This window comes from Triticum aestivum, chromosome 3B (assembly GCF_018294505.1).
Source record: "Triticum aestivum cultivar Chinese Spring chromosome 3B, IWGSC CS RefSeq v2.1, whole genome shotgun sequence".
NCBI lineage: Eukaryota > Viridiplantae > Streptophyta > Magnoliopsida > Poales > Poaceae > Triticum > Triticum aestivum.
Window position 1 is genome coordinate 218,828,469 of NC_057801.1, and position 16,315 is coordinate 218,844,783.

General features: G+C 45.4%; 3 protein-coding genes across 15 annotated transcripts in view; 2 read left to right on the plus strand and 1 right to left on the minus strand.

The window, feature by feature from the left end:
* Positions 1-1,139: 1,139 nt before the first annotated feature.
* LOC123069444 (uncharacterized) lies at positions 1,140-3,575 on the plus strand. Its single transcript, XM_044492299.1, has 2 exons — positions 1,140-2,317; positions 3,387-3,575. Exons 1-2 carry the CDS (start codon positions 1,210-1,212, stop codon positions 3,518-3,520), a joined length of 1,242 nt encoding a protein of 413 aa, XP_044348234.1. The 5' UTR covers positions 1,140-1,209; the 3' UTR covers positions 3,521-3,575.
* Positions 3,576-10,957: 7,382 nt separating this feature from the next.
* Positions 10,958-16,315, minus strand: part of LOC123069445 (uncharacterized) — an 8,723-nt gene continuing 3,365 nt past the window's right edge. For 6 of the 11 annotated variants that reach the window (XR_006432549.1, XR_006432543.1, XR_006432544.1 and 3 more), the window contains 2 exons: positions 15,483-15,587; positions 13,931-14,262 (listed from right to left, as the gene is read on the minus strand). Coding sequence is in view for 1 of the 11 variants with exons in the window: in XM_044492301.1 (XP_044348236.1) it covers positions 15,491-15,587 (97 nt within the window). In the remaining 10 variants the exon portion in view is untranslated. Of the gene's footprint in view, positions 11,417-13,930; positions 14,263-15,482; positions 15,588-16,315 lie in introns of those variants that run through there. The other 5 variants (XR_006432550.1, XR_006432548.1, XR_006432547.1 and 2 more) reach the window with 4 other exon arrangements.
* Positions 12,768-14,513, plus strand: LOC123069446 (carboxylesterase SOBER1). 3 transcript variants are annotated; one of them, XM_044492303.1, is made up of 6 exons: positions 12,768-12,880; positions 13,306-13,419; positions 13,508-13,661; positions 13,781-13,851; positions 13,968-14,058; positions 14,156-14,513. In XM_044492303.1, exons 3-6 carry the CDS (start codon positions 13,534-13,536, stop codon positions 14,247-14,249), a joined length of 384 nt encoding a protein of 127 aa, XP_044348238.1. In that variant the 5' UTR covers positions 12,768-12,880; positions 13,306-13,419; positions 13,508-13,533; the 3' UTR covers positions 14,250-14,513. The 3 variants fall into 3 exon arrangements, with proteins under 3 accessions (XP_044348238.1, XP_044348237.1, XP_044348239.1); XM_044492302.1 differs by having other exon boundaries at positions 13,306-13,661; XM_044492304.1 differs by having other exon boundaries at positions 12,806-13,419.

Sequence of the window (16,315 nt, forward strand, 5' to 3'; positions counted from 1 at the left end):
TAGCATTACATCATGGACATATCAAACTAGTAGTAACAAATGCACAAGCATACCACAGCATAACAGAGCACTAATCATGGAGAACGGAGCGCTAACCATGGACACATGGATAATCTTATTCAACACTTGCACACTAGCATACACATGAACGTAGTCAACCGGTCGCCGGAGTAGATGCGCCGCTTACCTCGTCGTCGAAGTGGATCCGCGCCGGAGGGAAAGCTCGAGAGGGAGGAAATGGTGGCGGGAGTTTTGCCGCGGCGGTGACCCTTGATATATAGGGCGACCGAATCGGCGGGCGGTGACTTGAATTCGTCCCGCCGCTTTTTCGAAGATGCGCCATTGCTCCCGCCATCTCCCTCCCCTACGCGGCGCGGCGTTCACCTTTTCTGCATCACTCGAGCCTGACTCGTTGGAAACGGCCGAATCGGCCATTCCTAGCGGGCCAGGCTGAGGGGTGCTTTGAGGTTCGTGCTATGCGGATCAAACAGTAAACACATGCATCAAAACATCCCATTTTCATCCCGTGTGGGTCTGGCTGGGCCTAATGCAGGCTACCAAACGCATCATATGTTCCTGTGTGCAAACCTGGGGTGTAGTAAGGTGGAGATAGAGTCGGACTGTTCTTTTAGGGCGGACTCAATCAAGCTAATGGATGAATACATGGGACCAGATGTGATGGTCGTTATGAAATGTAAGATGAAATGTAAGGAGATGGCTTTGGACCCTGCCGGGATCACATTCAAACATATTAGCTAGGCATTCTTTTAGATAAGATCCTCTGGTCTTTGGAATGAGTTAATCCCTGACTTTATTTCCAATCTTCTTGGAAACGATATTTCTTGATGGCATTACATCAAAAAAATAAAGTATTTTGCATTAACAAAACGATATGGCTTTCATTTGAGGAATAAAGTTGATTATGTTTTTTCCCTTCTTAAAGTTAGGTCCTGTGTTCCGCCTGATCAAGCCGACTGATTGCGTCAGTCGGTCGTATGTTCAAAAAAAAAAAGCCGACTGATTGCGTCAGCGTGCGACCGATCGGACCCGGATCGTTCCAGACGAGCCATTCCGCTCGCATGCTTTGCTCGCCCCCTTAATAAACACGCCGCCTTTAAGCCTTGATTGAAACCTAACCGCCACCGGGGGACGCGACCACCGCCGTCACCACCACCACGTCCGGGTCCAGGGCACGCATTCAGAGCCGAGATGGCGTCCGCGTCGCCGTCGTGGGTCATCCTGGGCCGCGTGGCCAAGGTGTCCGCCGCCGACGCCGATCTTCCTCCGGGCGCCGACCTCTCCCTCGCGCTGCCGGCGCCGCCGCGCGTCGCGCTCCTCACCATCCCCCCGCGCATCTTCCCGGGCCAAACCACCTCCGACAACTTCCCCTCCGTCCTCACCGTCGACCGCTCCGGCCTCCTCCTCCTCCACGCCTCCCAGAGCCCCGCCGCGGGCCCCGCCGTCATCGACCTCCCCGGCCGCCAGGAGGTCTGCTGGCGCCCATTCGTCGCGGGCTACTTCGTCCTCGACTCCAAATCCGCCTCGGCCTTCCCGCTCCCCAACCCCGAGCGCATCATGAACCCGGGCCGCCTCGGCCTCATCGCCTCCCACGAGGGCGCAGGCCGCTACATGGTCGCTGAGCTCCAGCCGATCGCCGGCGGCGAGCAAGCCGACCTCCTCTGCTTCTCGTCGCAATCCGGGCAGTGGGACAGGAAGACCGTCGCCTACCCGCTTCCGTCCCGCTCCCGCCCCTTGACCCCCAACGGCGTGGTCTCGCACTCCGGGAGGCTCTGGTGGGTCGACCTCTCCTGGGGCCTCATCACCTGCGACCCCTTCGCGGACGCGCCTGTGCTGAGCTTCGTCCCACTCCCGCCGCGCAAGGCGCTCAAGTACGGGGAAGATTGTGCAGTGCTCGACAAGTACTGCCGCGTGGCTGTCAGCCGGGGCAAGCTCCGGTTCGTGGACATGTACAAGAACCGTAGCAGCTTTGGCTCTGCACAGATCAGCGTGTGGACGCTCGCCGATCCGGACTCCACCGAGTGGACGCTGGAGTATGAAGCGACCTTCTCGGAGATCTTTAATGATGTGAGCTTCAAGGCGACTCGTCTGACAAGGCAGCTCCCGGTGCTGGCGCTCATCCATCCCAGGGACCCCGACGTGGTCTACTTCTTCCTGGACAGACACCTGTTCAGCGTCGACGTGCCTGACCGCAGGGTCGTGCAGTGCGAGCTCTACGAGCTGGTTGAGGAGCTATCCGGCAAAAGCATCGCCACCCGTTTCGTTCACGCTTGGAGGCTGCCACCGGCTCTCCGCTCAGGTAATTATACCGTTTGCCCTCTTTGTAGATTCTTGTTACTGCTTGTTTAGTGACTGGAAATGGTGTGTTTCTGTGTAACAATCCGAGAGATGTATATATAGTGTCTTGGTGTGTAACATATACTGAATTAAGTCTAAAATTTGATTATTAAGTTGTGGGAGAGAAGGGATGCTAATGTTGGAAATTTCAGGCTGTGTTAGTTTAGATTGTTTTAATTTAGTGACGCTGTAAGGGGCTTAAATTGGATTTTTGTAGGGTAAAGCACCGCTTGCTGTTAGATCTGACACTTCCAGTGAGTTCTAGCTTTCTTCTTCTAAATAGAAGCACACTTGTATCCACTAATTTTGCCAATGATTTTTTTGCAAAGCCTTATGCACAGGACGCAGGCAAGACTATGGAAGTAAATTGTCATATGGTATTCCTTCCATAGTTTTCATGTTGTTTCCTGGGTTGTAAGATGCAGTTTAACATTTAAGATGTTTGTTTCCCCCGCAAAAGAAAAGATGGACTAGTTTAATACTATTTCCAAAGATGGTATCTGTTGAACTTCACTGTATACGCAGACATTTCTGATAAAATTTGTCTCTAGGAATGCATACATCAGTGTGTAGCTCTTTAAAACATCTGTAGTATAGTTCTCACTTCTTTTTTTTTTTTGAGGGAAGTATAGTTCTCACTTGTAGTGTGCTAGTAGGTAGTAGTATAAGGATCACGTGCTATTTTTCATGCAGTTGCTTGAAGCCAGATTATATTTGTAAACACACTCTGTTGCCCTTCATCATATATATGCAAACTTTTAATTAATATATGTTTAAGGAGGTACTATTTCTAATTGAAATTGTCACTGTATTCTGTTACGAAGAGTTTGGCTTCTTCATAAACTACTAGGTATTACCGTATTAGGGTGTTTTTTGTTGGTAATAATTATCTGAGTGCATGTGCCAACTCAGCTTCGATTAGTGTAACAAAAGAGGAGATGCTGAACTGGAACTGGGTTCCAACTTGGCCAATTCTGGCTACTATAAATTATCCGTCCTGTTATCCTTATGCGGCGTCAATCTATTTGCAGCTGCGGATGCCGTTTTGGAGAAGGAAAACGCGGAAGGAAATCAAGAAATCGTTGATGCCGCTGCATCTCAACTAGCCAAACTGAAGTTGAAATCGGTGGCGGCGACACGCCTGAGTCCAAGCGGCGTAGGCTAGACCGCTAGAGTGACCTGAGCTTGTTGAGATCTGATCTTGTAGGCATCACCTTCCCAGAAAAAATATCTTGTAGGCTTTGCTAGAGAGCTGGTAACCCCAGCATGTTACCGGATACCACCTTTAGTATCCCTGAACTTGTTGATCTTTTTTAGACCGAGCATCAGCAAAGATGTCTTTGCTTTGGTGCATAATCACCACTAAGGCATCATGAATCAGCTATTAGACCTAACCAAGTTGTTGCAAATGTTTAACCCTTAAATAATTAGATGATGTATTGGTGACCTGTATGCTCCGACTAATATAACTAACTTTTAAAAAATGAAGTGAAAATTGAGTGAGCTCTGCAAAGGAGGTTGACAAATGAAGTGAGCGAAGAACTGCAGCAACTCCTTGTGAATTGAAATAAAGAGAGGTATGAGTTTCTTTTTTTTTAACCTGGGAATTTCTCATTCCATTAGTCAACGAGCCGAGCAAGATCGCTGGCAGCAAAGACCTGGGCAAGGGACGACACCCGGCCATACGGCTGGGGGTGCATGCCCCATCTTTGACCCATACATCGCTAGAGCGTCTCCGACATTATAACAGGCCTGAGGGCAATCTTTAATTTGCAAAGGGCTAGAGCTTTAGGATGTAAAGATTGATCTGGTGGAAGCGTTTCTACTCCCGATGGGAGCCGCGTTGTGTTTATTTATGAGAGACAGGAGAAGCCCCTGTCGTGGCGTACAAGCTTACGACGATCGCTAGGATACATCGATGAGGAGACAGAGGAGGATACGAGAGAAGTTCAGATAGAGGGTTTAGATTACAACAGAATTTAAACAGAATTCTAACACCCTCCCTTAATCTAAACTACCCTACATTTAAATTTCTCTTGAACTCCTCAAATGACCTTGCTGGAAGAGCTTTAGTAAATCCATCTGCCAATTGATCCTTGGATAGAATGAACCGTATCTCTAATTTCTTTTCAGCAACTCTTTCTCGTACAAAGTGAAAATCTATCTCAATGTGCTTGGTTCTGGCATGGAAAACTGCATTAGCAGACAGATAAGTAGCACCCAAATTGTCACACCATAAACAAGATGTACGATGTTGCTTAATCCCTAGCTCATGAAGCAATGATTCCACCCAAATAATTTCAGCAGTTGCATTTGCAAGAGATTTATACTCAGCCTCTGTACTTGACCTTGACACTGTGGCTTGTTTTCTGGCACTCCAAGAAATAAGATTTGACCCAAAGAACACTGCAAATCCTCCAGTTGACTTTCTGTCATCACTACATCCTGCGCAGTCAGCATCAGAAAAAGCACTAACAAGCGTGGAGTTTGAACGCTTGAACTGAAGTCCCAAACTCACAGTGTGCTTGATATATCTTATAATCCTTTTGACAGATGTCCAATGAGTGGAGGTAGGAGCATGCAAATATTGACAAACCTTATTTACAGCAAATGATATGTCTGGCCGTGTCAAGGTTAAATACTGTAAAGCTCCAACAGCACTTCTATACTTTGTACTTTCCTGTTCATTAAGCGGTTCTCCTTGATATGCCGACAGTTGTTCTGAAGAAGATAATGGTGTGGGTGAAGGTTTGCAATCTTTCATTCCCATACGAGTTAGAAGCTCAGCAGCATATTTTTCCTGATTTAACATTATGCCATCTTGAGTCTTCTTAACTTCAATACCTAAGAAAAAATGTAAGTCACCTAGATCCTTCAATGCAAACTCTGAACCCAAATCACGCAAGAGAGCATTAGTAGCATTCTGTGATGAGCTTGCAACTATGATGTCATCAACATATATGAGCACAAAAACCACTGTATTTGCCTTATTGTAAATAAAGAGAGATGTATCTGCTTTGGATGGAACAAATCCAAGATGCTTCAATTGTAAACTTAACCTGGAGAACCATGCTCTAGGTGACTGCTTCAAACCATAAAGAGCCTTATCAAGTTTGCAAATATAATGAGGTGTTTGTTTATTCTCATACCCTGGTGGTTGCCTCATATAGACCTCCTCTTCCAGAACACCATGCAAAAACGCGTTCTGAACATCTAGCTGTCTAAGACTCCATCCTCTTGAAACAGCAATGGCTAGCACAAGTCTTATAGTAGCAGCTTTAACAACCGGACTAAATGTATCCTCGTAGTCAATACCATATCGTTGCTTAAAACCTTTTGCAACTAGACGTGCCTTGTACCTATCAATAGAGCCATCTGCCTTCCTTTTTATTCTATAAACCCATTTGCAATCAATAATATTTTTACCTCTCTGATTTGGTACCAAGTGCCATGTCTTGTTCTTCATGAGTGCACCATATTCTTCATCCATAGCTCTTTTCCACTTGGGATCTCTGAATGCATCATCCAATTTTGCCGGTTCACCTGAAATACACAACATGCCATATGGTATTGTGCCATCCGTTCTTTTTTTAGGATTTCTAATACCTTTTTGAAGTCGAGTCATGACTCGTGTAGCATCAGGTTGTGGCTGTACAGAATTCTGTGCAGAAGCATGAACAGATCGGCTAGATACAGAAGATCCCGGAGAGCTCTCAGAACTTGCCGCATACGATCCAGTGGCCTCTGGTGTGGCGGCCGTTTCTCCTGTGGTCGCAGAGTCAGCAGCCGCATCAGATCCAAGCCCTGGCACGATCGGCTGCATGTGAGAGGCGCGCCCCGCAGCGATCGACTGCATGCGCTCGCGCCCAGCGATTGGCTGCATGTGCCCGCGCCCGCGCCCGTGACTGGCGCGCTCCTGACTCGAGACAGGCTGCATGTGCCCGCGGCTGCGCCCGTGACTGGAGACCTCCTGATCCGAGGCAGATGCGCGCTCGTGATCCGAGGGGGATTCCCGCACGGGCGTGGCAGGCGCTGCCGGATCGTCATCGAAGATTGCGCCTGCTTCCTCTTCTTCTGGCACATGAAATAACAGAGCGTTTTGATCAATTTGAACACCGTTTTCTGCCCCGTTTTCTTCAGAGACCTGCACACGTACAGAAGAAGCACTGTTTCCAGGAACATTATCATGTTGGTTAGTACAATTGTTATCTCCCCCTTGATCAAAACTAGGAGACATGGTTGGAAGTAGAAGTATTTCTTGACGGAGGAGGGCACCAGCATTAGGATGAAGTGATGCAAAAGGGAATACTGACTCGTCAAACACAATGTCTCTGGAGATATATACTCGTCCCGTAGAGATGTCAAGACACTTGACTCCTTTGTGCATAGGGCTATAGCCTATGAAAGCACATTTTTTTGAACGGAAGGCAAGTTTGCGTGTGTTATAAGGCCGAAGGTTGGGCCAACAAGCACATCCAAAAATTCTAAGAGACTTGTAATCTGGTGAAATACCAAAAAGACGAGTGATGGGATTTTCAAAGTTGATAACTTTGCTAGGACGAATATTTATAAGATATGTGGCAGTAAGAAAAGCTTCATCCCAAAATTTTAGAGGCATGGAGGCGTTTGCTAGCAATGCTAGTCCTACTTCAACAATATGGCGGTGCTTGCGTTCAGCAGACCCGTTTTGTTGGTGAGCATGAGGACATGAAACATGATGAGAAATTCCAATATTTTGAAAGAAAGAATTTAGTTTCTCATACTCACCACCCCAGTCGGTTTGCATGGCGAGAATTTTAGAATTCAATTGACGTTCAACAAGGTTTTGGAAATTGCTAAAGACTTGGAAAACATCGGATCGTTTCTTTAGCAAATAAATCCATGTAAACTTACTATAATCATCAATAAAACTCACATAGTATGAAAATCTTCCAACTGAGGTAGGGGCTGGTCCCCATACATCCGAGAAAACAAGTTGCAATGGAGCAGTGGAAATACTAGTAGAGATAGGATAGGGTAACTGATGACTCTTAGCTTGTTGACAAGCATCACAAACTGACTCAGAACTAGGCTCATAAGAGAGCTTGTTTTTACTAAGGACATGTTGAACTATAACTGAAGAAGGATGACCTAAACGACTATGCCACTTTGCCGAGGATGGTTTGGTGACACTCCAAGCTTGTTTGTTTGACCATGATGAAGATGATGATATGAGTGGATATAAGCCTCCCTCACACTTTCCTCTAAGGATGATTCTCCTCGTTGCCAAGTCCTTGACCACAAAAGAGTAAGGGTAAAAAATTATGAGAACATTATTGTCGAGGGTAAAACGATGAACAGAGACAAGATTCTTGGATGTATCAGGGACATGTAGAACATTGTTTAGATGCAAGTTTTTAAAGGGGTTTTTAACAATTGAATTACCAACATGGGTAATGTCCATACCTGAACCACTTGCCGTGTGCACTTGGTCACCTCCATGGTATCTTTCCCTCATGGTCAACTTGTCAAGCTCCCCTGTAATGTGCTCCGTGGCGCCAGAATCTGCGTACCAGTTGGTGTCAATCCCGTAGGAGTTTGTGACAATGTTGGCCTTCTTTTCTTCGTGATCCTCATCATACCGATGCCAGCAGGCCCTTGCACCGCCGGGGTGATGCTTGTAGCAGATTTGGCATTCGGGATAATCCCGTTCTTGCTGTTGTAGTTGTTGTCGTGGGTGTTGCTGATGGCCGCCATAGCCACCGCTGTGAGCAGGAGAAGGAGAGGGGCGGTCACCGCGATCACCACGGCCGCGCCCCCTGTTTCCTCGCCCACGGCCACCTCTTGGTCTGTACTGCCCACGTCCTCTGTAAATCGCGTTGGCAGAAGAGCGAAAACCGCCTGGTCCATCTCCTAGCATCTCCATCCTCTGGTCGAAAGCAGAGATCTGCGAGAAGAGATCATCAACCGTAATAGAATTCTTGATGGCGCCAACTGCTGCAACAATTGGATCATAATCCCGATCTAGTCCAGCCAGGATGTAATCCACCATCTCTCCATCGATAACTGGACGACCTGCTGCAGCGAGTTCATCACCGAGACTCTTCATCTTGGCAATGAACGCATTACTGGACATGTTGCCCTTCTTGGTGTTGGAGATTGCAATCCTCAGATTTGTTATCCGAGACTGAGACTGCGCAGCGAACAAGGTAGTAAGGGCAATCCAAAGATCATGGGTATTCTCCTTACCGATGACTTGTGCAAGAATCTCGGGGGTCAGCGAATTGAGCAAGTAGCTCAGGACCTGCTGGTCCTTTGACAGCCACGGGCCATATAGAGGATTAGGCTCTATGGCCGTGGTCTTGTCCGCCTTGGTAACTTCCACCGTCTTCGGTGGTGCGGCGTCGCTGCCATCAAGGAGGCCGGTCACTTGCGCTCCTCGCAGTGCCGGCATTACTTGCGCCTTCCACAGGAGGTAATTCCCCCTTGCAAGCTTTTCTGTTGGAGGTGCGCCAAGGTTGAGGACGATGGCGCTTGAGCTTGCGGACATGGCGAAGATAGGGTTTCTGGTTTCTGTGTTTGCTAGATAGAAGGGAAGAGGCTAGCTCTGATACCATGTAAAGATTGATCTGGTGGAAGTGTTTCTACTCCCGATGGGAGCCGCGTTGCGTTTATTTATGAGAGACAGGAGAAGCCCCTGTCGTGGCGTACAAGCTTACGACGATCGCTAGGATACATCGATGAGGAGACAGAGGAGGATACGAGAGAAGTTCAGATAGAGGGTTTAGATTACAACAGAATTTAAACAGAATTCTAACATAGGAAGCAAGATATTTATATAATCTCCCTAAAAAGCAGAGGTGGGCGAGTTGATAGCTTGGAGCATGGTGGAAACGGATGCTATTCAACTTGTCCGTTCAGCCTTTAGACGTCTGAACTGCAGAGTGGCAATGTCGATCTTCCTCCCCTCAGCCTTTAGCTTCTTCCGGGCGTTCCACCACCACCAGATCCAGATCAAAGCGAGGCATATACGTACTAGTATCAAAAACATTCTTATATTTTGGGACGGAGGGAGTAGCTTTTTTCTCGTCAGAGCAAAGGTTCGGAGAGCCTCCATCCGATCATTAGGTTTCTTTTTTTTGCGGGGAGATCATTAGGTTCTTGTCCTTGTTTATATTTGTTTACCTATAACTAATGTACGTGCCTTTGTTTCATCCTGTTGTGTGTATTGGCCTTTTTTGGTTGTTCCTATGGATTGTTGTGGCTTTCTTCGTTTTCCGTCAGGCAGTGTGCCTTTGTTTGGGTCAGTTGCCATGGTGCTTCATATCATAGGTGATCTTGAAGATAATCAGGGATAATGTCCCACCGACAACCGTGCCTGTGCTGCCTTGTTGAATGCAAGCTTCTCTATCTAGGAAAACAAGCAGCGTTCCTACCATGTTTGAGAGCTTTTTCTTTGTGTTGTGTTCCATTGCCGCCCACTCCCTCCGCCGGTCTGGCATTAGACTCCAGAGAGGTTTACATTCATGTTTAGGCTCTGTCTCACTCAAAAGGCTCGCTGGTATGAGAATTCGCAGGGCCCTATGGAGCGAGCGGTTTCTTGTGCGGATGCATGGAGGTGCTCTTGCGCCGTGTCCAACATAGTTAGGCTCAGGTCGTCGGCCAAGGCCATGGCATAGTTATGTGATGTCTTATGGGTACTGTATACTCCTTTGATTGTTAGCATTGAGTTTATTGTGTTGTTTCTGTTGTGGTAAATGCCAACTTAATGGAATTGGGGTCCATGTGTTGTTTCTGGCTATTAAGTCAAGCTATGCTTATATTATTTTTGTTTTTCTTGGTTGTGATGGATTTGTGAGGTTGATTTAGGTGTTTGAAATGTATGCACACAAATTTAGACCTTTTGCTTTTTTTTCTCCCTAGGATTTATACTTTATAAAAACTCAGTTTATGATATCTCTTACCAAATGCTGATTGTTACTGCAATAATGGATCATATATATACGCCATATGTTTATACTTATTGTTGATTGTTTCTCCTAGTCTGCACTGTTGGCTGCTGTTTTTGCCATTCACTTCATAGAGGTAATACGGAAAGACCATCTCAAAGGTGAGAGATCCAGTTTTTAGAATACCATGTTCATATTAAACAAAATCTCCGATGCTAGCAAGTGAGGGCATGCTTGCAGCAATCATGCATTGTCCTTTTGAAGCAGAGACCGTAGACCAATCGTTCTACAGTATTTTCATTAATAACAGCAAAGGTACAAAATATTACAAAGCATATGACAGTTCACCCAACACCAGTTTTTGGAAACATCAAGTTAAACATAGATAATCAATTGAGGTGAGCTGCAATCCAGGCCTTGAAACTTGCTACTCCCTCCGTCCGGAAATACTTGTCATCAAAACGGATAAAAGGGGATGTATCTAGACGTATTTTAGTTCTAGATACATCTCTTTTTATCCATTTTGATGACAAGTATTTTCGGACGGAGGGAGTACATATCTAGCCTTGATCTTGTGAGTGAGCAGATTGAGGTCTTTTTTCAGTAGAAGTCTCCAAGACTCCACTGAAGGTTCGATCTGCTGAAAAATACTTCCATTCCTTTGCATCCAAATATGCCAGCATCAAATAATGATTATTATTAGACCAAAATTCCTGGGAAGAGCATTAGTGTTCAAGAGAATCTCATCCAAGACTGAGATACCCCTAAACTTGTGTAGGCCAAGGGATGCCCAACAAACATAAGCAAACAGACAATCCGAAAATAGTCTCATCAGCATTTAGAGTACAAATGGCACAATTCTGAGAAGACATGTAAAAAACTTTTCTATGGAGGAGGCATCTGGTGTTGATTCTGTCATGCAAGAGCAGCCAAAAAAATATTCTATATCTTGGCATTGCCACACATCTCCAGATTTTCAAGAAGGCAGGGAAGCAGCATTGTCCTGCTATAAAAACTTGTACATGTTAATAGCAGTAAAATCTTTTGAGTTCCAACTGTAAGTCCAGGTGTCTCTGATCAGTAATCGCCACATTGCTCAACAACAATTGCATATGGTTTAGTTGTTGAAATGCCTGTAAGGATAGAGGTGAATGCGTTGTTCTTGCAAAATGCACACGGCAAAATTCAATGGCCACAATGCTTCTCTTCTCTATCCAATGCTGACATGTGCTGAGTGTATACTGCACCTTATGAGCATGGCTAATAGTAAGGTGCTATGTCATCTATAGTCATTGATAAAGTAGTGTTAACTATTAGACTATTTTCTTAAAGCTCACAGTGCTTTAAGAAAAGTAGCGTGCATGACCTACTTTATCAATTGAGTAAGTTTCAGAAACTAAACCTTAAAGCTCACAGTGCCCTCATACGGGATCCAACTACTTTGTTGATTGCGATGCAATAGGGCAGCTGGCACGGCTGGGCTGGTGCGAGCTTCCACAGCTTCGTGCCCGTGCGAATTTTCGTTTTTGTGAGAAATAGCTGCCGCTGTGTCAAACCAAAGGAGACAGTCTAGGATGCCCAGAAGATATTTATGGATAGAATATTACACGTGTCTGGACTCAGTGCAAGAATTTTCTTCATTCTTTCAATAATTTTCTTCAGTGGAAGCAGGCATCTTGGTTGGTCCACCACAACACAATGTAGAGAGGGAGGTCCAACCAACGCATATGGATAAGCACAAGCAAGCGCAATGAGCCATGCATGCATGTATGTAGGCTGCGTGAAAGCTCTACTGCTCTTAACCGTGCATGGGTTCTTAGAAATAGCCATTTCTCGGCCAGACGGGCATTATCATTCATTTTTTTTTCTTGAACCGGGCTTTACCCCCTTCCATGGCAAGAGAACGGAAATACAAACCAGTTCAAGTTGTCAGGAGGAGGGAAAGAGGGTAGAGCGAGTTCAAGCACTACCAGGAAACCCACCACATTCGCTCGCCGTCGAAACGGATGCCATGGGGCGAAAACCTGGTAGCACCAACTTTGTCATGTCTATTACAAGCCATAACCAACCGGGGAAAGCCGAGACAACACAAAACAAATAGCGAACTAACGATCTAATCAGCAGAAATGGGAAAGGGCGCCGCAGAGCTCTTTGACTGAAGACGTCTTTTATCTTTGACATGCATGGATCTTGGACGCCTATGCTGAAGCACCCATGCCCCTCACGAGCTTTGGATCGGTTGCTTGGCAGCATCGCACAGCCTCATCAGTTATCATTCATTGGTTGATCGATCTGGAAAACCACACTCCACATTGGTTGCCGCACTAGCATGTTTTGGGTACTTCGGTGCTGATTAATTGGATGTATAGAATCGACGGGCACCTCACCAGTGGCGTCCAACCGAGGTAGGCCCGAGAAGTGGACGGCGGATAGACAGCCTCTCTCCCAGCTCTATAAATCACGGGCACACCAAGCTTCCCTTCCAAAGCAGAACAAGCGCAGTCAGAGAGCATATGAACTCGATGCACTTCGTTGAGTGAGATCATCACCATGTCGTGCTGTGGAGGCAACTGCGAATGCAGCAACGACTGCGGAGGGTAAATTATCTCCAATCTCCTCCTAATCTCTGCGTTCGATCTCTCTGTCTTTACGCCTTCTTTCTCAACCTTTTCTTTCATCTCTCCTCGAACGTACGCACGCACGAACGAATCTGCTTTGGAGAGGGGGAAAAAGGACCTCTTCTCTGAGATAGGTCACGCACGCTGTCTATTTGTTTATCGTTTCCATGGGGAGATCTGCAACGCCAAGTCGTTGTGTCGCGGCCCGTCGATCTCCGTCCGCGTGATAGCAGTCGGTTTAAAAAGAGGAGATTATCCTTAATTAATTACACCTAATTATCATAATTCTTATAACAAAACTTACGTATGGCTTGGCTGCCTGTTGCAGCTTTGCTTCTCCCAAGTTTTTTCTAGGCTGTTTCTGGGACGAAATCATCACTACCTTTGTCTGAAAAATTGAACAGGGCTCGATGTGGGGGGGCGATTCATTGACTCATTGTACGGACATGATGACATCCACGGCCTGGATTACTGGGCTAAGAAGTGCGCGGATTATTTGTCGTCAGACCCACCTGATGGTACATCTATCGAATTTCCTTCTTCGTCAATCATATTATGTAAAAGAGATTAAAAAAACTAATGCTAATGAACATTTGCAATTTCCAGTGAAGCTTGGCATAGGTGGCTTTGGCATGGGAGCGGCCGTTGCATTATATTCTGCCCAATGCTTTGCCATGGGTAGATTCGCTAATGGGTTACCATACCCGCCAATCACCCTTGATTTTGTGATTGGGTTTAGCGGCTGGCTTCCCTTCTCAGGGTCTGAATCCTTAATATTCTGGAGGAAAATAAATACTAGTGATTTACTCATGACATGTGCGTAGTAGTATTTGTTAAACTCATATACAAACTCGTATTGTTCATGACCCTGAAGAGCAGGATGGAGAGCTCAGGGACGACTGCTCGCAGGAGAGCCGCTCACTTAAAAATCCTGCTCTTGCATGGAGACGGTTAGCATTGCTATTGTTTTGCTAAATACTCATGTTAAGTTCCTTTTTTTAGGGAATACTCATGTTAAGTTCCTTGTCAGTGCTAAGAATGGTTTCTTTATTTGGTGTTCCTGCAGATGATCCTCAAGTACCATATGAAACCAGTATATGGTACGCTGAGTTTCTGCGAACCTCAGGATTTTCAGTGGATTTTAGAACCTTCAACAGGTACTACAGTTGAACATACACAATTTCTTCACTGATCATTTGCTCTCATATTGTTCTTCTAAAATTTAGTACTAACATCATCATGTCATTCATGCAGACTGCAGCATTTTTGGACGTACCGTGAGATGGATTATGTCAAGCAGTGGCTCCGCCCTAGGATCGCAGTGCCCAGACGCCATGGAAGGCTGTAGTTTAGTACTCCCTCTGTAAACAAATATAAGATCGTTTAGATTACTAATATAGTGATCTAAACAATCTGAGAGGCTGTAGTTTAGTAAGTACTAAAGAGGATGGCAGTATTGTATGGCAGTAAGTACTAAAGAGGATGGCAGCATTGTATGGCAGTAAGTACTAAAGAGGATGGCTGTATTGTATGGCAGTAAGTACTAAAGAGGATGGCGGTATTGTATGGCAGTAAGTACTAAAGAGGATGAACATTTGCAATTTCCAGTGAAGCTTGGCATAGGTGGCTTTGGCATGGGTGCTGCCGTTGCCCTCTACTCGGCACAGTGCTATGCCTTGGGAATATTTTATAATTAGTTACCATACCGATTACCCTGGGCTTTGTCATTGAGTGTAGCAGTTGGCTTCCCTTCACAGGGTCTTAATCCTTAATTGGATTTGAATCCAGTGACAAAATCTAAGGTAATTGACGGTTCAAATAATCTAAGGTAATTGGGTATGATAACTGATCCGGCGCATCTTACCGACGTCATCATGTCAAGAGCCCCATTATTAAGAGGCACGCCCAACATCTACTTCAATCAAACATACTAAGGTGGATTCTATCGTTAATGCATGTCTTCTTGGTTCTCCTGAGGATGGTATGCTACTTGATTTTCATGCCATTTGCACATATAGGTTTGAGTCCAATGATGAGTGTGCCATAGAGGAGGTTATCCCCAAACGAGTGCCTACACCATCCGCGAGAGAAGCATGAAAGCGGAGAAGGAGCTAAAGATGAAGACAAGGTTCCGCAAGCATCAACGGGTGTCCATGAAAAAGGCTACAAGCAATTAATGCAGCCTGAAATGATCTCCGGCAATATGGCGCCATAGCACATAGATTCACCTCTTTCAAGTTCCTAATTATATCCTGCCAGTCTGAACTGTAATCACGATATGCCTTTGTGTTCATGTTTGGCACCAGGGCCAAGGCTTTGATGCGAGCGTCGTCTGGGCGAGTGAGCACTGCAATCTATTTTTGGGTTGTGTTCAGACTTCAGACACAAGCGGTAGTCAGCTCGGTTTAAGTCGATAAACTAAGCTTGTGGTTTCTCCTCCAAATCATCGAGGAGGAAGTGATTAATGAAAGCAAAAGTGGACGCTGGCCTATAATATATACAACAACAACAACAAAGCCTTTAGTCCCAAGCAAGTTGGGGTAGGCTACGCTGGCCTATAATATATGACTTCATGAATTACCTTTCTTCTCAAAGACCATGTGACCGAGCAAACAACTCACGTTTTGATGAAGTCAGGAGTCCATCATATGAGAGCACCACCGTTCGATGTTCTGGACACCAAAATCTGGATAAGTGTTCAATATAAGCTCCTCACCGATCAACAATATACCAAAAGAAAATCAGTCGATGCATTGGCACAAAAAATATATGGCAAACAAATATGTTACATTAAACCAAAAGAAAAAGTCTGTTTAGTACAAGAAAATGAAAAACGTGAAACCAATAGTCCTATTTTTATTTTTTATTTTTTATTTTTAACGGGGATTTATTTTATCACTGATCGTAAGAAATCAATAGCTATTTGCTTCATACAAAGAAAGAAAAATTATACCCACACAGCCCAAAAAATTGAACACATGGGGCAACTCATAGAAAAGCATAAGGCCTAGGTTCAAGCTGCAAAACTTTACGAAGTAATGTGGTATAGAGAAAGCATGAGGCCCGTGTTCAAGTTGCAAAACATCAAACAAGAAACAAAGTAATGCAGTACAGAGAGACAACAGGCGCAGCAAAGCGCATCTATGCTTCTAGTAATGGCTATAACCTACTACTTCCAATAATGCTAGCACTCAGGATAGCCCACATCGCCAATTAGTTTGATGCATGCAAAAAAAGCACCCAACGACTACTTTTGATTCGACACAAGTGAAATTCCTACATTCGGCCTGGAAAAGGGTAAAAAGACCATGAAATTGATCTTGAAGCCCACGTTAAGCGTGCGTTGGAGCTGGCCTATAGAAGTATAGAGGTTAGCCACAAGATCAATTCCAACATTGTGATGGTTTTTCCCCC